This window comes from Scyliorhinus canicula, chromosome 7 (genome assembly GCF_902713615.1).
Source record: "Scyliorhinus canicula chromosome 7, sScyCan1.1, whole genome shotgun sequence".
In the NCBI taxonomy this organism is placed as follows: Eukaryota; Metazoa; Chordata; class Chondrichthyes; order Carcharhiniformes; family Scyliorhinidae; genus Scyliorhinus; species Scyliorhinus canicula.
Window position 1 is genome coordinate 121,966,087 of NC_052152.1, and position 20,913 is coordinate 121,986,999.

A 20,913-nucleotide genomic window follows, 5' to 3' on the forward strand; every position below is an offset into this window, starting at 1 on the left:
TCTAACAAGAGCTGCAACTGAACACACTTCTTGCACGTGAAGGAGCCAGGGACAGTGGACGTGTCCCTGAGCTCCCACATCGCACACGAGGAGCATGACACGGGTCTGGGATCTCCTGCCATGTCTTAAACCCGTGGTAAACTTAAACAACTAGAATCTCAAAATAAAAATAAATAAATTAGACAATGAAAAGAAAAAGAGAGACTACTTACCAGTCACTTACCAGGGTTAAAAAGCACCTCCAGAAGCGGGAGAAGGACCCAGAAAAATGGGGGTCATATAGACCAATCTCCCTACTAAATGTGGACGGCAAATTGCTGGCCAACATTTTGGCCTCGAGGATAGAGGACTGTGTTGCGGAGTTGATAGGGGAGGACCAGATGGTATTTGTCAAAGGGAGGCAGTAAACGGCAAACGTTGGAAGGCTCTTGAATGTCATCATGATGCCCTCCGAGGGGAGGGAGGTGGAGTTGGTGGTCGTTATGGAAGCGGCGAAGGCCTTCGACTGGATAGAGTGGAAGTATTTGTGGGAGGTCCTGGGGCAGTTTGGGCAGGGCTTTATAGACTGGGTCTGGTTGCTGTACCAGGCACCGGTGGTGAGTGGGCGGACGAACCGAGTAAGCTCGGACTATTTTAGACTGAGCCGGGGGACGAGGCAGGAATGTCTACTCTCCCCGCTGTTGGCTATAGAGCCATTGGCGATGGCGCTGAGAGCGTCAAAGGACTGGAAGGGGCTAGTCCGGGGGGGTGGGGTCTCATTGTAGGCAGACTCCTGTATATTTCTGACCCGTTAGGAGGGGTGGGAGAGATTATGTGGATCTTGGGGGAATTTGGTCGGTTCTCGGGGTATAAATTGAACATGGGTAAGAGTGAGGTTTTTGTGATCCAGGCGAGGCGGCAGGAGAGGAGACTGGGGGAGTTGTTGTTTAAAGTGCTGAGAGAGAGTTTTCAATACTGAGGAATTCAGGTGGCACGGGGATTGGAGCAGCTACATGGGTGGGGGTGTTTCGGAGGTGGCAGAGAGCAGGGATTGAGAGGTTGGGGGGATCTATTTATCGATGGGAGCTTTACTTTTTAAAATTTAGAGTAGCCAATTCATTTTCTCCAATTTAGTGTGGCCAATCCACCCCTGCACATCTTTGGGTTTTGGGGGCGGAACCCACACAAACACGGCGAAAATGTGCAAACTCCACACGGACAGTGACCCAGACCCGGGATTGAACTTGGGACGCAGCAGTGCTATCCACTGCGCCGCCCTGCTGCCCGATGGGAGCTTTACTTGTTTGGAGGAGGAGTTTGAATTGTCAGGTGGGAATGGGTTTCGCTATCTGCAGGTGAGGGACTTTGTACGAAGGCAGATTTTGACCTTTCCCCTTCTACCGCCACAGGGGAGATAGGGTAGGGAAGGGGAAGGCTTTGGAAATTTGTAAAGAGCTCAAGGAGTGGAAGGGAAGGTGGTGAAGCGCAAGTGGGAAGATGAACTGGGAAAGGAGCTAGAGGCGGGTCTGTGTGAGGATGCTTTGAGCAGAGTCGACATGTCCACATCATGTGCCAGGCTCAGCCTGATACAATTCAAGGTGGTTCACCGGGCACGCATGACGGTGGCCCGGATGAGCAGGTTTTTTGGGTTAGAGAACAGAGGTGTGTGAGGTATCATGGCCACATGTTTTGGGCATGTCCGAAGCTCGGGTGATTCTGGCAGGTATTTGCCAATGTCATGTCCACGGTGCTAAAACCGAGGGTGGTGCTGAGTCCAGCGGTGGCGATCTTTGGAGTGTCGGAAGACCCGGGAGTCCAGGGGATGAGAGAGGCTGACCTTTTGGCCTTTGTTTCCTTGGTAGCCCAGAGGCGGATCTTATTAGTGTGGAGAGACCCGGAGCCCCTGAAATCAAGGGTTTGGGTTTGCAACATGGCCGGGTTTCTCAGACTTGAGAAAATTAAGTTTGCCTTGAGAGGATCAATGTTAGGGTTCGTCCAGAGGTGGCAGCCGTTTCTTTGGGGAAAACTAAACTGCTAGCAGAAAGAATAGGGTGGGGGGTTAGGGAGTGAGGGGGGTAGGGGGCGTTAGTTTAGTTTAGGCGGGATCAGCGGAAGGAGATGGAGGGACTTGGAAATTGTGTGTATAAGCTATGTTGGCTGGGTATGGTTGTTGGTTGGGGTGGTGTCACGCTCAATTATGTTTGTATTTGTTTATTTTGTTATAAAACCATAAATGCCTTAATAAAATGTTTGTTTAAAAAAATAACCTCTCCACCCTGTGCCCTGGCGTGGCGGAGGGATCTGCTGGAATTCTTAACTCTTGAGAAGGTTAAGTTTGATCCGAGGGGATTGATGGAGGGGTTCGACAATTCATGGGCAGCGTTCATTATGCACTTTCAACAATTGGATTCCATCGAACATTGGGGTGGGTTAGGAGGGTTGGGGGAGGGGGACTGCAAATGTTAATAGTGACTATGGGTGATTCCTGATTCCTTTGTTTTGTTTGTTAACATGCGGGCTAATGTCTGGGGTTTGATGGGATTGTTGTTGATGAGGATTGACGTTGTATTCGTTACTGCTTATTGTTTGTTGGTGGGTGTAAATGTGGAAGAAAATGTGAAAAAGGAGAATAAAAATATTTTTAAAAAATCTTTCAAAGGAATTTATATCAATAGCTGAAAGGGAACATTTTCAGGGCTGTGGGAAAGGGGCAGGAGTTTGACACTAATTAGATACCACGCTCAGCTGTCGGGGAATGATGGGTCAAGTGACCTGCACTGTAGAATAATAATCATAGAATTTACAGTGCAGAAGGAGGCCAATCGGCCCATCAGGTCTGCAACGGCCCTTGGAAAGAGCACCTTACCCAAGCTCACACCTCCACCCTATCCCCCATAACCCCAACTAAGCTTTTTTGGACACTAAGGGGCAATTTATCATGGCCAATCCACCTAACCTGCACATCTTTGGACTGTGGGAGGAATCCCACGCAGACATGGAGAACGTGCAGACTGCACAGACAGTGACCCAAGCCGGGAATTGAACCTGGGACCCGGGAGCGGTGAAACAACTGTGCTAACCACTGTTGTACCATGCTGCCCTTGTGTGCTCCTGTACACTGTACATCTGATGGCCTGTGAGAAAATTCAGTTGAATATTGACACTATTTGACAAAATTGCGGTTCGCCAGGTATTACACAATCTTTATTTGTCCTGCTGGTCCCTACTTGAATGAATTCTCATTGCCAGCTGACCAGTGGAAACCACATCATGACCTTCTTCATAACCCCTCATAGTCAACACACCTTTGTCAAGTCATGCTTTAGCCTACTCAGCAGTGAAATTAGTCTCCTTAAGACATAACCTCACCATCCCTTGAAAGATTCTGGAAACTGCATCTATTAATTGCTTTAATATCCTTCGTCCTTCCTATAATGGAAAGTTCAAATCATTGCAAGGTCTTTACAAACTCAGTTCCTTGCTTTTGTATTGCCTCTAGTTTAAAAAAAAACCGCAGATGTACTGTTTACCTTTTTATGGCCTTAATTACTGAAACTGCCACCGTTGATGTATGTATTAACAAACTCTCTGCTTGTTGTACTCTCCCCAACCCCTGCTTCCCACTCTTGTCTTGGTGGTTGCTGTAACAGCATTTCAATTTTTTGAATATATCCATCTCTCTTTCAGCTCTGCAACAGATTGGAAGAGAAGATGAAAGACCTTTTGCAGGGTAATATTAAAAGACTAAAAAGGTAAGTGTGTTGATTGGAAGATTTTAGTAAATTGGATTATAAATATAGTTGCCAGTTTAAGGGTTAAAAGCCTGGGGTTGACTTCTGGTGACGACCATGATGTGAGTGGAGTGAGTGGTTGCCCATAGGGTAGCTCTGGCTCAAAGTCCTTGGTTTGGGCATTTTATGCCCGTTAATGGGGTAGCTCCGGCAGGAAAATGGTGTAAAGGGAAAAGCTCTCCCCAAGATTGGTATGTCTACTGGCTACCAGACCTGGCAAAAAGCAGACCTGGCTAAGAAATTGGAGGGGACCAATTGCAACAATTGCAAAAATGGCAAAGGGGAAGGGTTGCTGTCAGTGGGAAAGGCCCAGGTAGAGCAGTTGATGGCCTTCATCAAAGAGATTTCCGGTGGCGACCATGATGAGTGGTCACACATTTGGTAGCTCCCGCTCGTGGTGAACATTTTGGACCTTTTCCCCGGCTAACGGCAGAGCTGAGAGATTGTAAAAGGTGCAGGAGGGGTGGAAGGAGAGAGTATCTCACTGGTGTATGGATTTGTGGACCAGAAGTGGTCTAAAAAGGAGGGAGCAATCATCGAAAGCTGGTGTAGTGCCTGCGACACGGGAAGATGGCGGAGGTTCAGCGTCCGATCCTGCCCGCCCAGTGATCGATGGATCAGCTAGTGGGCTTCCTCCATTAGAAATTTGTCCAGCAGAGGAAGGAGAACTTGGAGGACCTGGCCAAGGTGGTGGACCTGATAAAGGTGAGGATCGACCGCATAGAGAAGAGGTTGGAGGCCCAGGGCCAGGCGATCCAGAGGTGGATGAGGCGGTGGGGAACACGAAGAGCAACTTGCCTCAATGGCAGCCGAGATGGGGTTGATGGGATCAACAGAGGCGGCTACAAGAGAAAGTGGAGGACCTGGAGAATTGGTCATGCAGGCAGAACGGGGGGGGGGGGGGGGGGGGGGGGGGGGAGGAGAATCAGGGGGGGGGGGGTAGGATACTAGGCGCCATGGGCTAGCTGGGTGGGCTAGTTCATGGAAGCTCAGTGGGGGGGGGGTGAGCAGGTGGCTAGTGTGTTAATGGGGGTTGGGGTTACTATTCTGTGGCGGGGGGGAAACTGCTGTCAGGGGAGGGGATTTTAAAAGGTGATATGGGGAGGGTTGATGACGGGGAACACCCGAGGAGGTGCTGGACTCGAGGAGGTGCTGGACCCAAAGAGGGGAAGACGGCCTTGGATCCAGTGGCGGTGAACGGGGTGTTTGGGGATTTTTATAGCAGGTTATACGAGTCTGAATCCCCAGCCCAGCGGAGGGGCTGAGGCGGTTTTTAGAGTGATTGGGGTTTCTGAGGGTGGAAGAAAGAGCTGGTGGAGGGCCGAAAGACCTCAATTGGGCTGGTTGAAGTGATGGAGGGGTTGGAGGCGATGCAGTTGGGTAAGGCCCCGGGGCCGGCCGGGTACCCAGTGCACTTTTACAAAAGGTTCTTGGGTGTGCTGGGGCCCCTGTTGGTAAGGGCGTTTAATGAGACTGGGGAAAGAGGGGTGCTCTCCCCTACGTGTCACAGGCCTCCATTTCTCCCATCCTGAAGCGAGGAAAGGACCCGGAACAATGTGGGTCGTACAGGCCAATCTCCCTTCTAAATGTAGATGCCATGCTATTGACCAAGATCCTGGCCTCGAGAATAGAGGGTTGTGTGCCGGGTGATAGGGGCGGACCAGACAGGGTTTGTGAAGTGGAGACATTTGTTGGCGAATATTAGAAGGCTTTTAAATGTGATAATGATGCCCCCCCACGATACGAGAGGGGGAGGTGGTGATCGCCATGGATGCGGAAAAAGCCTTTGGGTGGAGTGGGAATACTTATGGGAGGTCCTAGAGGGTTTGCGTTTAGGCAAGGTTTTGTGGACTGTGTCCGGTTGCTGTACCAGGCTCCAGTGGTGAGTGTGCGGATGAACCGTGTGAGCTCAGATTATTTCCAGCTGCACCAGGGGACGAGGCAGAAATGTCCACTTTCCCCACGCCTGGCTATAGCGTTACGGGCGATGGCATTCGGAGCATCAAAGGACTGGCAGGGGATAGAACGGGGGAGGTGGAGCACCGGGTCTCGCGATCCGCGGACAACCTGCTTTAGTGTATTTGTGACCCGCTGGGGGGATTGGATGGATTATGGGAATCATAGGATTTATAGTGCAGAAGGAGGCCATTCAGCCCATTGAGTCTGCACCGGCACTCGGAAAGAGCACCCCATTTAAGCCCACACTTCCAACCTATTCCAGTAACGCCACCTAACTTTTTTTTTGGACACGAGGGCAATGTAGCGTGGCTAATCCACCTTACCTGCACATCTTTGGACTGTGGGAGGAAACCACAGTACCCGGAGGAAACCCAAGCAGACATTGGGAGAACGTGAAGACTCCGCACAGACAGTGACCCTGGCCGGGAATCGGACCTGAAATCCTGGAGCGGTGAAGCAACAATGCTACCCACCGTGCTATCGTGCTGGCCACAGAATCCTAGAGGAATCCGGCCGGTTTTAGAACATAGAACAGTACAGCACAGAACTGGCCCTTCGGCCCTCGATGTTGTGCCGAGCCATGATCACCCTACTCAAACCCACGTATCCACCCTATACCCGTAACCCAACAACCCCCCCTTAACCTTACTTTTTAGGACACTACGGGCAATTTAGCATGACCAATCCACCTAACCCGCACATCTTTGGACTGTGGGAGGAAACCGGAGCACCCGGAGGAAACCCACGCACACGGGGAGGACGTGCAGACTCCACACAGACAGTGACCCAGCCGGGAATCGAACCTGGGACCCTGGAGCTGTGAAGCATTGATGCTAACCACCATGCTACCCTGCTGCCCCCAAATTTTCACGGTATAAATTGAATATTGGCAAAAGTGAGGTCTTTGGAGATTGGGGCAGATGCCGTTCAAGGTGGTGGGAGGGAGCTTTCGGTATCTGGGCATCCAGGTGGTGCGGGGGTGGGAGCAGCTGCACAAGCTGAACCTGGCTCTGTTGGTGGAGCAGATGAAGGGGGACTTCAGAAGGTGGGACATGCTCCCCTTGTCACTGGGAGAGGGGAAGGTCTCAGAAATTTATAAAGAGCTCATGGAATGGGAGGGAGCCCCGATTAGGCGAGGTGAAGCAAAAGTGGAGGGAAGAACTGGGCAGGGAATTCGAGGCGGGGTTGTGGGAGGATGCCCTAAGTAGAGTCAATACATATTTGTCATGTGCCAGGCTTAGCCTGATATGATTTAAGGTGGTCCACAGGGCGCATATGACTGTGGCCTGAATGAGCAGGTTCTTTGAAGGAGGCGGACAGGCGTGGACAGGGGGGGGTGGCCTACAAATCATGTCCATATATTTTGGGCATGTCCAGAGCTTTGGGGATTTTGGCAGGGATTTGTCATGTCAAATGTGTTAAGGCACGGTGGTCGGAGTCCAAGGCCAATGTTTTGGCCTTTTGCCCCCCAGTAGCCCAGAGATGGATTTTATTGGCTTGGAGGGACTCGGAACCTCCAAAATCGGGGGTATGGGTCAGTGACATGGCGGGATTTCTCAGGCTTGAAAATATCAAGTTCGCCGTGAGAGGATCAATATAGGGTTCGCGCGGAGGTGGCAGCCGTTTAGCAACTTCTTTGGGGAAAATTAAGCTGTCAGCGGGGTGGGGGGTTGGCTGGGGTGGGAAATAGTTAGTAGAAAAGGCGGATTGGGGAATTGTGGATGTAAGCCATGTTGGCTGGGTTTGGTTGTTGGTTGGGTGGGTGTTATTTACTTTTTTTTTCCTCTTGAAAATTGTTAAAATTATATATGCCTTAATCCAAATTTTTTTTAAAAAGAGACTAATTTTGCCAGCAAAGAAAGGAGATGCATAACAAGGGCAATTGTTTCGAATATATCAGGATGTTGGTGCGGAGTTGGTGAAGAGACATGCTGGATTCAACCGGGCCAAGGCGGTGTACTATTTTGAAACACCAGAAGAGGCCAATGATTTTATAAGGGACTATAAACTGTGGAGAACTGAGAGTTGGTGTGAGTTGGAAGAGCAAAGGTTGGAGGTTATGGTTATTGTGTGTTGCTGGAGGGTGGGGGGGGGGGTTTCTCTTTGGGGAATTATAAGTTTGTAAGGGGGTAATCACCCCCATTGAAGAGTTGTTGGTAGAGAGGAAGAGGCTGCATGGTGGTTTGATAGGTTGACAAGGGAAGGTCAGTGGTGCAGCTAAGGAGGGTGAGGGGATGCAATATGCATATGGGGAGAAAGTGAACTGTACCCACTAGCTGAGGAGGCAGGCTGCGTGCAGAGATATTTTAAGGGCACAAACAGAAAAGGGGTGGCGGGGAGTGGGTGGGTGGGGGGCTAATGTCAGTGCCAGGGAGGATTAATTTGGTGTTCAGGGGTGTTTTGAGAAGCTGTACAGAGCTGAGCCGGATGGAGAAGAAGGTGATGTGGGATGGTTTCTGGATGGGTTGGAGTTTCCAAGGTTGCAGGAAGAGAGGAGGCAGGCGTTTGAGGAGTTGGGGGGGCTGAGGAAGGTGATTTTCAGCATTGGGGGGATGAAGTTGGGGAAGACACCAGGGCTGGACTGCTTTCCGATGGAGCTTTACAAGGCATTTGCGACAGAGTTGATACCGCATTTGTTGGGGAAGTTTAGTGAGGCGTTGGATAAGGGGGAGCTGCCAGAGACACTCTAATTCACTCTAATTCCGAAGAAGGGGAAGGATCCTTTGGAGTGTGGGTCGTAAGGGCCCATTCTGTTGTTAAACATCGACATGAAAGTCCTGGCTGGTGGCGGGGAAGATGGAGGAATGTGAGACGGGGTGGTTGCTGAGGATCAAATGGGGTTTGCAAAGGGCCAACAGCCCTCTGGCAAAATCAGGAGGCTGTTAAATGTGGTTTTGCTCTGCCAGTGCGTGGGTGCCAGAGGTAATTGTTTCTATGGGTGCATAGAATTGGGTGGAGTGGAGGTATTTATTTGAGATCTTCGGTAAGTTTGGGGTTTGGCCCGAAGTTTGTGTTGTGGGTGCGTTTGTTATATGTCACCCCAGTGGCAAGTGTATCTACAAATGGGATGAGGTCACTTAGTTTTGGGCTGCATAGGGGAACGAGCCAGGGGTCTCAGCTGTCGCCATTGTTGTTGATGCTGGCAATTGAGTCCTTGGCGATGGCCCTTTGGGGGTCTGTGGAGTTGCAGGGGATTTTGAAGGGAAGCATGGAGCACCAGGTGTCGTTGTACACGGATTACCTGTTCGACGTGCTGTTGAACTGGTCTCCAGTCTGAAAATTTTCCATCCACCACCACCCTGTCTTTTCAGACTGGAGACCAGTTACCAGCGGTGTGCCACAGGGATCAGTGCTGGGTCTTCTGCTATTTGTGATTTTAATCAATGACTTGGAGGAGAGGGCTGAAGGGTGGGTCAGTAAATTTGCTGATGACACCAAAATTGGTGGAGTAGTGGATGAGGTGGAGGGCTGTTGTAGGCTGCAAAGAGACATTGATAGGATGCAGAGCTGGGCTGAAAAATGGCAGATGGAGTTTAACCCTGATAAAGTGTTGGCGGGGAGGGTGCAGTCAATCAAAATGACGGTCCTCCCAAGGTTCTTGTTTTTATTTCAGTGCTTGCCCATCTTCCTCCCTAGGGCCTTCTTCAAAAGGTGACGAGTAGCATCATGAGCTACGTGTGGGCGCATGGCACCCCAAGGGTGAGAAGGGTCTTTTTGGAGCGGAGTAGGGACAGTGGAGGGCTGGCACTACCCAATCTCTCGGGGTATTACTGGGCGGCAAATGTGTCAATGGTGCGCAAGTGGATGATGGAAGGGGAGGGGGCAGCTTGGAAACGAATGGAGAGGGCGTCCTGTGGCAACACAAGCCTGGGGGCCCTAGCAACGGCACCATGGCCGCTCCCCCCCACGAGGTACACCACGAGCCCGGTGGTGGCGGCCACCCTCAAGATATGGGGGCAGTGGAGGCGACACAGGGGGGAAATGGGAGGTCTGTTGGCGGCGCCAATAAGAGGGAACCATAGATTCATCCCGGGGAACATCGACGGGGGATTTCAGAGCTGGTACAGGGTGGGCATACGGCAGCTGAAGGACTTGTTTATAGAGGGGAGGTTTGCGAGCCTGGGAGGGCTGGAGGAGAAGTTTGAGCTCCCCCCGGGAAACATGTTCAGATATTTACAAGTGAAGGCATTTGCTAGGCGGCAGGTGGAGGGGTTCCCCCTGCTCCCAGTAAGGGGGCGAGTGATAGGGTGCTCTCGGGGGTCTGGGTCGGAGGGGGGAAGATATCAGACATCTACAAGATAATGCAGGAGGCGGAAGACGCATCAGGGGAGGAGCTGAAAGCCAAGTGGGAAGTGGAGCTGGGAGAGCAGATAGAAGACGGGACGTGGGCGGATGCACTGGAGAAGGTCAATTCTTCCTCCTCGTGTGCGAGGCTGAGCCTCATTCAATTTAAGGTGCTGCAGAGAGCTCACATGACGGGGACAAGGATGAGCCGGTTCTTTGGGGGTGAGGACAGGTGTGTCAGATGTCTGGGAGGCCCAGCGAACCATGTGCATATGTTCTGGGCATGTCCGGTGCTGGAAGGGTTCTGGAAGGGGGTGGCAAGGACGGTGTCGAAGGTGGTGGGGTCCAGGGTCAAACCAGGATGGGGGCTTGCGATCTTTGGGGTCGGGGTAGAACCGGGGGTACAGGAGGCTAGGGAGGCCGGAATACTGGCCTTTGCGTCCCTAGTGGCTCGACGAAGGATATTAATTCAATGGAAGGACGCGAGGCCTCCAAGCGTTGAAACTTGGATTAACGATATGGCTAGCTATATTCAGCTAGAAAGGATCAAATTTGCCCTGAGAGGGTCGGTACAGGGATTCTCCAGGCGGTGGCAACCTTTCCTTGACTTTTTAGATCAGAGATAGGCGTACGGGGTCGTGGCAGCAGCAACCTGGGGGGGGGGGGGGGGGGGGGGGGGGGAAGGGGGGGGTAGCAATGGTCGTGGGGGGACATGCACGACTGTAACGCGGGCAAGTCTGCTCGCTGCTCATGTCTGAAACTGTAGGCTGCCTTGTTAGTTAAGTTGTTGCTTGGCGGGGGGGGGGGGGGGGGGGGGACTGGTGCGCGCGAGAGGGCGGGCGAGGGAGGGATATTTGCCTAGAGGGATTGTGTTGTAAATAATTTAAAAATTAGTAGGGGTAAATGTTTGTATGGAAAAACTCTTTCAATAAAAATTATTTAAAAAAAAAACCCTGATAAAGTGCGAGGTGATTTATTTTGGTAGAAAAAATTTGAATGCGAATTACAGGGCCAACGGCAGGGTTCGGAGGAACAGAGAGATCTTGGGGTTCACAGATAGAGCCGTGAAGAAGGCTGATAGTGTGTTAGCGTTTATTAACAGGGGGCTTGAGTTTAAGAGCTGTGCAGCAACTATACATGACCCTGATGAGACCACATTTGGAGTATTGTGTGCAGTCACCTCACTACAGGAAAGATGTGGAAGCATTGGAAAGAGTGCAAAGGAGATTTACCAGGATGCTGCCCGGTTTGCAGGATATGTCTTATGGGAAAGGTTGAGGGAGCTAGGGCTTTTCTCTTTGGAGCGGAAAATTAAAATGAAAATTGCTTATTGTCATGAGTAGGCTTCAATGAAGTTACTGTGAAAAGCCCCTAGTCACCACATTCCGGCGCCTGTCCGGGGAGGCTGGTTCGGGAATCGAACCGTGCTGCTGGCCTGCTTGGTCTGCTTTAAAAGCCAGCGATTTAGCCCGGTGAGCTAAACCAGCCCCAGCTAAACCAGGAGGACGAGGGGCGACTTGAGGTTTATAAGATGATGAGAGGGATAGATAGAGTGGACGTTCAGAGACTATTTCCTCAGGTGGATGTAGCTGTTACAAGCGGTCATAATTATAAGATTCAGGGTGGGAGATATAGGAGGGATATCCGAGGTAGGTTCTTTACTCAGAGAGTGGTTAGGGTGTGGAATAGACTGCCTGCTGTGATAGTGGAGTTGGACACTTTAGGAACTTTCAAGCGGTTATTGGATAGGCACATGGAGCATACCAGAATGACAGGGAGTGGGATAGCTTGATCTTGGTTTCGGACAATGCTCGGCACAACATCAAGGGCCGAAGGGCCTGTTCTGTGCTGTACTGTTCTATGTCTTCCATGTGACAGCCAGTTACTTATCCAATTGGCCAAATTTCCCTCTATCCCAAACCTCCTTACTTTTTTCATGAGCCGACCATGGGGAACCTTATCGAATGCTTTACTAAAATCCATGTTTAGGATATCAACGGCTCTACCTTCATCTACACACTTAGTTACCTCCTCAAAGAATTCAATCAAATTTGTGAGGCAAGATTTACCCTTCACAAATCCGTGTTGACTATCCCGGATTAAGCTGCATCTTTCCAAATGGTCATGAATCCTATCCTTCAAGACCTTTTCCATTAACTTACCGACCACCGAAGTAAGACTAACTGGCCTGTAATTACCAGGGTCATTCCTATTCCCTTTCTTGAACAGAGAAACAACATTTGCCACTCTCCAGTCCTCTGGCACAATCCCTGTGGGCAGTGAGGACCCAAAGCTCACAGCCAAAGGCTCTGCAATCTCATCCCTTACCTCCCAAAGAATCCTTGATATATCCCATCTGGCCCAGGGGACTTGTCGACCTTAAGGTTTTTCAAAATTGCTAATATACCTCCCTCAGAACATCTACCTCCTCCAGCCTACCCGCCTGTATCACACACTCATACTCAAAATCATGGCCCCTCTCCTTGGTGAACACTGAAGAAAAGTATTCATTTAATGAATTGGGCAGCATGGTAGCATGGTGGTTAGCATAAATGCTTCACAGCTCCAGCGTCCCAGGTTCGATTCCCGGCTGGGTCACTGTCTGTGCGGAGTCTGCACGTCCTCCCCGTGTGTGCGTGGGTTTCCTCCGGGTGCTCCGGTTTCCTCCCACAGTCCAAAGATGTGCGGGTTAGGTAGATTGGCCATGCTAAATTGCCTGTAGTGTCCTTAAAAAGTGAGGTTAAGGGGGGGGTTGTTGGGTTACGGGTATAGGATGGATACGTGGGTTTGAGTAGGGTGATCATTGCTCGGCACAACATCGAGGGCCGAAGGGCCTGTTCTGTGCTGTACTGTTCTATGTTCTATGTTCTAATGCATGTCCTGTCTCTTCTGACTCCATGCACAAGTTCCCATTACTGTCCTTGACCGGCCCTAACCTCACTTTGGTCATTGTTTTATTTCTCACATAAGAGTAAAAAGCCGTGGGGTTTTCCTTGATCCGACCCGCCAAGGACTTCTCATGCCCCCTCCGAGCTCTCCGAAGCCCTTTTTTTTAGCTCATTCCTTGCTACCTTGTAACCCTCAAGCGACCCAACTGAATCTTGTTTTCTCATCCTTGCATACACTTCCTTTTTCCTCTTGACAAGACATTCCACCTCTTTTGTGAACCATGGTTCCCTCACACGGCCATATCCTCCTTGCTTGACAGGGACATACCTGTCAAGGAAACGCAGTATTTGTTCCTTGAACAAGCTCCACTTTTCATTTGTGCCTTTCCCTGACAGTTTCTGTTCCCATTTTATGCTCCCTAATTCTTGCCTAATCGCATCATAATTAACCCTCCCCCAATTATAAACGTTGCCCGGCTGTATGGCCCTAACCTCCTCCATTGCAATAGTGAAAGACATCGAATTGTGGTCACTATCCCCAAAGTGCTCTCCCACAAACAAATCTAACACTTGGCCCGGTTGATTACCAAGCACCAAATCCAATGTGGCCCCACCTCTTGTCGGCCTACCCACGTATTGTGTCAGGAAACCCTTCTGCACACACTGTACAAAAACTGCCCCATCCGAACTATTCGACCTATAGAGGTTCCAATCAATATTTGGAAAGTTAAAGTCACCCATGACTACTACCCTGAGACCTCCACACCTATCCATAATCTGCTTTGCAATTTCCTCCTTCTGAACCTCAAGCCCTTCTCGTCTAGTAGCCTGTATCTCAGTATTCTCCTCGACAACATTGTCTTTTTCCTGCGTGAATACTGACAAAAAAATATTCATTTAGCACCTCTCCTATCTCCTCGGACTCCACGCACAACTTCCCACTACTGTCCTTGACTGGCCCTACTCTTATCCTAGTCATTCTTTTATTCCTGACATATCTATAGAAAGCTTTAGGGATATCCTTGATCCTACCTGCCAAAGACTTCTCACGTCCCCTCCTGGCTCTTCTTAGCTCTCTCTTTAGGTCCTTCCTAGCTAACTTGTAACTCTCGAGCACCCTAACTGAACCTTCACATCTCATCTTTACATAAGCTTCCTCTTGACAAGTGTTTCAACTACTTTAGTAAACCACGGTTCCCTCGCTCGACCACTTCCTCCCTGCCTGACAGGTACACACTTATCAAGGACATGCAGTAGCTGTTCCTTGAACAAGTTCCACGTTTCAATTGTGTCCATCCCCTGCAATTTCCCTCCCCATCCGATGCATCCTAAGTCTTGCCTCATCGCATCATAATTGCCTTTCCCCCAGATATAACTCTTGACCTGCGGTATATACCTATCCCTTTCCATCACTAAAGTAAACGTAATCGAATTGTGGCCATTATCACCAAAGTGCTCACCTACCTCCAAGTCAACACCTGTCCTGGTTTATTACCCAGTACCAAATCCAATATGGCCTCGCCTCTTGTTGGCCTATCTACATTCTGTGTCAGAAAACCCTCCTGCACACATTGGACAAAAACGGACCCATCTAAAGTACTCGAACTATAGCGTTTCCAGTCAATATTTAGAAAGTTAAAGTCCTCCATGACAACTACCCTGTTACTTTCGCTCCTATCCAGAATCATCTTTGCAATCCTTTCCTCTACATCTCTGGAACTTTTCGGAGGCCTATAGAAAATCCCTAACAGGGTGACCTCTCCTTTCCTGTTTCTAACCTCAGCCCATACTACCTCAGTAGACGAGTCCTCATCAAACGTCCTTTCTGCCACCGTAATACTGTCCTTGACTAACAATGCCACCCCTCCCCCTCTTTTACCACCTTCCCTGAGCTTACTGAAATATCTAAACCGTGGCACCTGCAACAACCATTCCTGTCCCTGCTCTACCCATGTCTCCGAAATGACCACAACGTTGAAGTCCCAGGTACCAACCCATGCCGCAAGTTCACCCACCTTATTCTGGATGCTCCTGGCATTGAAGTAGACACACTTTAAACTACCTTCCTGCCTGCTGGTACACTCCTGCAACTTTGAAACCTTACTCATGACCTCACTACTCTCAACCTCCTGTATACTGGAGCTATAATTCAGGTTCCCAATCCCCTGCTGAACTATTTTAAACCCTCCCGAAGAGCATTAGCAAATTTCCCCCCCAGGACATTGGTACCCCTCTGGTCCAGGTGTAGACCATCCCGTTTGTAGAGGTCCCAGAATGAGCCCCAATTATCGAGGAATCTGAAACCCTCCCTCCTGCACCATCCCTGTAGCCACGTGTTCAACTGCTCTCTCTCCCTATTCCTCGACTCGCTAGCACATGGCACGGGTAACAACCCAGAGATAATAACTCTGTTTGTCCTGGATCCAAGTTTCCACCCTAGCTCCCTGAATTCCTGCCTTACACCCCTACCCCTTTTCCTACCTATCTATGTCATTGGTACCTATGTGGACCACGACATGGGGCTGCTCACCCTCCCCCTTAAGGATCCCGAAAACACGATCCGAGACATCGCGGACCCTGGCACCTGGGAGGCAACACACCAACCGTGAGTCTCTCTCGTTCCCACAGAATCTCCTATCTATCCCCCTAACTATGGAGTCTCCAATGACTAATGCTCTACCCTCTCAACCCCCCCCCCCCCCCCCCCCTCCCCTTCTGAGCAACAGGGACAGACTCTGTGCCAGAGACCTGTACCCCATTGCTTACCCCTGGTAAGTCTCCTCTCTCTCTCTCTCTCTCTCTCTCTCTCTCTCCTCTCCTCTCTCTCTCTCTCTCTCCCCCCCCACCCCCCCCCCCCCCCCCCCCCCCCAAAACAGTATCCAAAGCGGTATACTTGTTACTAAGGGGAACGACCACAGGGGATCCCTGTGCTTCCTCCCAGCCCCTCTCACCGTCACCCATCTATCTTTATTGTTCGGAGTGACTGCATCCCTGAAGCTTCTATCTATGACCAGCTCTGCCTTCCGAATGACCCGAAGTTCATCCAGCTCCAGTTCCCTAACACGGTTTCTGAGGAGCTGAAGTTGGGTGCACTTCCCACAGATGAAACCAGCAGGGACACTGACGGCGTCCCTTACCTCGAACATTCTGCAGGAGGAACATTACACTGCCTTCCCAGCCATCCCCTCTAGATAAAACAAGAAAAAGAATGGAAGAGCTTACCTGATGTTCACTCAACCCCTTGAGTTAGAGGAGGTGGAAGGGTGGGGGACAACCCAAGAGCTTCCAGTGTTTCGTTTCCCAAAGTAGTGAGGCCACAGATAGAACATAGAACACTACAGCGCAGTACGGGCCCTTCAGCCCTCGATGTTGCGCCGACCTGTGAAACCATCTGAAGCCTATCTGACCTACACTATTCCATTTTCATCCATATGTCTATCCAGTGACCACTTAAATGCCCTTAAAGTTGGCGAGTCTACTACTATTGCAGGCAGGGCGTTCCACACCCCTACTACTCTCTGAGTAAAGAAACTGCCTCTGATATCTGTCCTATATCTATCACCCCTCAATTTAAAGCTATGTCCCCTCGTGTTGGTCAACACCATCCGAGGAAAAAGACTCTCACTGTCCACCCTATCTAACCCTCTGACTATCTTGTATGTCTCTATTAAGTCACCTCTCAGCCTTCTCCTCTCTAACGAAAACAACCTCAATTCCCTGAGCCTTTCCTCGTAAGACCTTCCCTCCATACCAGGCAATATCCTAGTAAATCTCCTCTGAACCCTTTCCAAAGCTTCCACATCCTTCCTATAATGTGGTGACCAGAACTGCACGCAGTACTCCAGGTGCGGCCGCACCAGAGTTATGTACAGCTGCAGCATGACCTTGTGGTTCCGAAACTCAATCCCCCTGCTTATAAAGGCTAGCACACCATATGCCTTCTTAACAGCCCTATTAACCTGGGTGGCAACTTTCAGGGATTTATGTACCTGGATGCCGAGATCTCTCTGTTCATCTACACTACCAAGAATCTTGCCATTAGCCCAGTAATCTGCATTCCTGTTACTCCTTCCAAAGTGAACCACCTCACACTTTTCCGCATTAAACTCCATCTGCCACCTCTCAGCCCAGCTCTGCAGCTTATCTATGTCCCTCTGTATCCTATAACATCCTTCAGCACTATCCACAACTCCACTGACCTTCGTGTCATCTGCAAATTTACTAACCCATCCTTCTACACCCTCTTCCAGGTCATTTATAATGAAGTAGTTCCGATTGGTGACTGCCACATAACCCCGTACGCCCCCCAGAGTCAGGATACTTAGGATTCCCCATCCTGCTGAGTGACCCCGGTTGGGCGCTAGGACCCGGGGTTTTTACCAGTTCTCGCAGAATTCTGCTGAGACTGCCCGGTGTGCCAATCGATGGTGATGGGTCCACTCAGAGGGGCAGGGGACTGTGGTGGGGACTAGAGTTCCGATAACGATTTGTCAGGGAAATAGGGGTGACAAAACATTGGTCACTGTGCCATTAAAGAAGTAGTAGTATCCGTTGCCTGTGTACAGGCTGGCATCACAGCCAGTGTATCGGTTGATCAGGGATCTCCCAGTGGCCCAGTTCATCCAGCTTCTAGATGCTCATTCGGCCTCCCAGGCAATGCGGAAGGCCCTACTTCCAGCAGTTATGTGAGAGACATTCGCCCAACCACAAAGGAGCTGGAGGCCTGCCGTCAACGGAACACAGGTGGTGTTGTGACAGACGCATTGGCCTAACGTCTGGGTTACGTGGCACTTCCGTTCAGTACAGGTGGAGAGCAGACATGTTATATCCTCTTCCACCTCTACCACCATACATCCGTACCCCTTTCTAACGAAACAGTTTTCGTACGACCGGGGGTCTCTATTGGGAGAGAGGTGGTTGGGTATGTATGCCTCCCACCTTTGGAGCTTGTCATAGTGTGAATGGGAATTATCCCAGGGAAGGGGAAGGCAAATTGCCGGTGGGGCTGAATCAGTGTCGTAAGGGAGAGTACTTGCTCGGGCGGTGGCTGGAAACGCTGACAGTGAACCACCGCTTGGGGATTTCCCCAGAGTGGTGAAACCGAAAATAATCTGGCCACCGAGGCAGGGTCTGGGTAACAGATAACCTGTCTTTGCCATACATGCGGTGATAGGTCTGGGGGAAGAGATTCATGGTCCCAGGTCCCCTTCATTTTGGGCTCTAAGTGAAGTAAGTAGGCTTTCCGATAACCCGCGTTCCCGTCATGCCTCCCGCTTTACCCTTTCCGTCTTATTACGATTTTCCCTTCAGCTCGTGCAATCTCCACCTAACCCCACCTCTCGGCATGATTTTACCTTTATGGTACCAGTCTTGTTACATCCAAAATCAAATTTACATTTAGTCCAAAAACAGGGCAATGTCCATGCAGCTTTTCCTTCCAATCGTCTAAACCGATGGAGTTGTTTCATTAGTCCCTCATTATGTTAACCTGGTGACCTTCCATGAGCCGGTATCATGCCCCCGTGTCACCTCTACATAGGTGAAATGTCCTTGAACGTTGGTCATGACGACAGGATGAAATAACGCTGTCCCTCCCCATTCCCTCCTGTGGGAGTACGTCGATCATGACAAGGTAGAAGACGGCCCAGGCGGCCCGCATCCAAACTGACATGCTCCAAACCTGTAAGACAGTCCTGGGGGAAGGGGGAAGGTTAGTGACCGACCTTCTTGCAGTGGTGGAGGTTGACCCAAGCACTGGGTCAACCCTTCTACTTTAGCTGCAGTGGGGGTAGTAAGGAGAACTTGGAAGGGCCCCTCCCACCGAGGTTCCAACCCTTTCCAAACCCAATTTTTTACCATGACATAACTTCTAGAGTTGTCCGAAGTCATGGACTACCCTAAAGGCATACCTCGAGTCGGTATAAATATTCACTCGGCGGTCCGTCCCGAGTATGCAAGTGCGGATGAGGGAGAAGAGTTCAGCTTGCTGGGCCGAGTAGGGGGTTTGGAAAGCTGCCGATTCCATGATCGGGCCATCCTGATCCACTATCTCATACCCTGACAGTTTTTGGCCGGTCGGACTTACCAACGCGCTGCCATCGACATACATGGTCATGTCAGGTTGTTCAAACAGGGTATCGGTCAAATCCTCCCGTATTGTAGTATTTTCCTGAATCAGGGTCAGACAGTCATGGTCAGGCGCCTCTTCATGATCAGGGGGGCTGCTAAGAAAGCAAGCTGGGTTGATAGTGGTACAATATTTAAATCTCAGCCAAGAATTATTGAAGAGATATATTTTGTACCTATTCTGACGAGCCGTAGTGAGATGCTGAGTCTGCAGCTGCCCCAACAGTGCAGTGACCGAGTGGGAGCTGTACACGGTAATGTCTTGTTGGAGTGTTATATTGGCGGCGGCCTGTAAACTGTTGTATATGGCTGTCAGAATCTGGGTGCAAATAGGGTGACCCAGCGCCACTGGATCAAGTTTGGAAATGTAGTATGCCACCAGTCGGTGCTTATCTCCATGTTGCTGGGTTAGTATCGCCTTTGAGCACCCCTCCAAAATAGTACAGTACAACTGGCACGGTCGGTCATATAAGGACCTGCCCAGGGCTGGGGCTGGTAATAAGGCCTGCTTTAAGAGACAAGGCGTCGAGGGCCTCGAAGGTGAGAGTGAAAGTCCCTTCCTTGCTGGTGTAAGGCATCAGCAGCTTAGTATAGACAGCGATGTTTGGTATCCACTGCCTGCAATAATTTACCATGCCCAGCCAGTGACGGACCTCCTTGGCTGTGGTAGGAGCGGGAAATTGGCATTTGGTTCAATTCGACTGGTTTCGAGACTTCTTTCTGTGGCTGTTGAGTAGGACTCTCAGGAACTTGACCTTCGTCTGGGCCACCAGTACCTTGGATTACGAAACAACATAGCCCAGTGAGGACAGGTGGTTTAATAATTGTATCACATCTTCCCTTTTACTGGGCTCATCGGGCTGGCTATCAATAGCTCATCTACGTACTGTACGAGAGTGGAACCATGTTTCAAATTCAGAGTCTGGAGTTGAGTCTGCAGACATCTGGGGAAGAGCGTGGGCTAGTTAACAAATCCCTGTGGAAGGCGGGTCCAGGTATACTGCTGGTCATTGTAGGTGAAGGCAAATAAATACTGGCTTTCAGGTGCGAATGGGAGAACAAAGAAAGCATGTTGGAGGTCGACTATGGCGAAGATCCGGGCCCGGGCTGGGATTTGAGCCAGTATGTGGGCGGGATTAGGGACAAGGGCATGTAATGGCTGCGCGATGGCATTAATTGAACACAAGTCCTGTACTAGCCGGTACTGGTTCGGTTTGCCTGGTTTGGGCACCGCAAGTATGTGTGTGTTACATTCTGATTGGCAGGGGACCAGGATCCCCTGTTGCAACAGTTCTTGGATTAATTTGGCTATAGACGGGATGGCTTGGGGTTTCAGGGGGCATTGTTGAATGGAGGCCAGCGTCACATGGTCCTTGATCCCTACCTTAATGGGTGTAACCTTCACTTGTCCCACCTGTGACGGGTGATCCGCCCAAACCTGAGGGTTGACATATTCCAAAACGTCGCGCCCCAGATGATGCTGGAGTTGGGTGTTAACCGTCTCAGGGGCCTTGGAGTATAGTATGGAAGTGCCGTCTAACAGTACTTGGAGTGCGTATTCTGTTGGATCCGATTGGTCCACTGCACTCCTTACCATAGGCCCCAGATCCTTGGCATGGTATTGGTTGTGGACTTGGCGTGTAATATGGGGGGCCACTGAGGCTGATTGTTGCCATAAATGTGGTGGTATTGTAACAAAGTCAGCTGTACCTTCTTGTCCTGTGACTGTGGCTGTAATCGTGATTGGCCATTCGGTCCCAACTAACGACCGATATTTGTCCTCTAAATTCCTGCTCTGTCTTGTTCTGTCATAAGCCAGGGTAACGTGATGCAGCGAATGTTCCATGGCCAACGTCCACCACTGGGGTGTAGTAGAGACATAACAC

General features: G+C 50.4%; 1 protein-coding gene across 1 annotated transcript in view; it reads left to right on the top strand.

The window, feature by feature from the left end:
* sms (spermine synthase) overlaps window positions 1–20,913 on the top strand; it is a 190,616-nt gene that overhangs the window by 42,269 nt on the left and 127,434 nt on the right. The window contains exon 4 of the mRNA XM_038802847.1: window positions 3,667–3,731. Coding sequence (XP_038658775.1) covers window positions 3,667–3,731 — 65 coding nt within the window. The remainder of the gene's footprint in view (window positions 1–3,666; window positions 3,732–20,913) is intronic.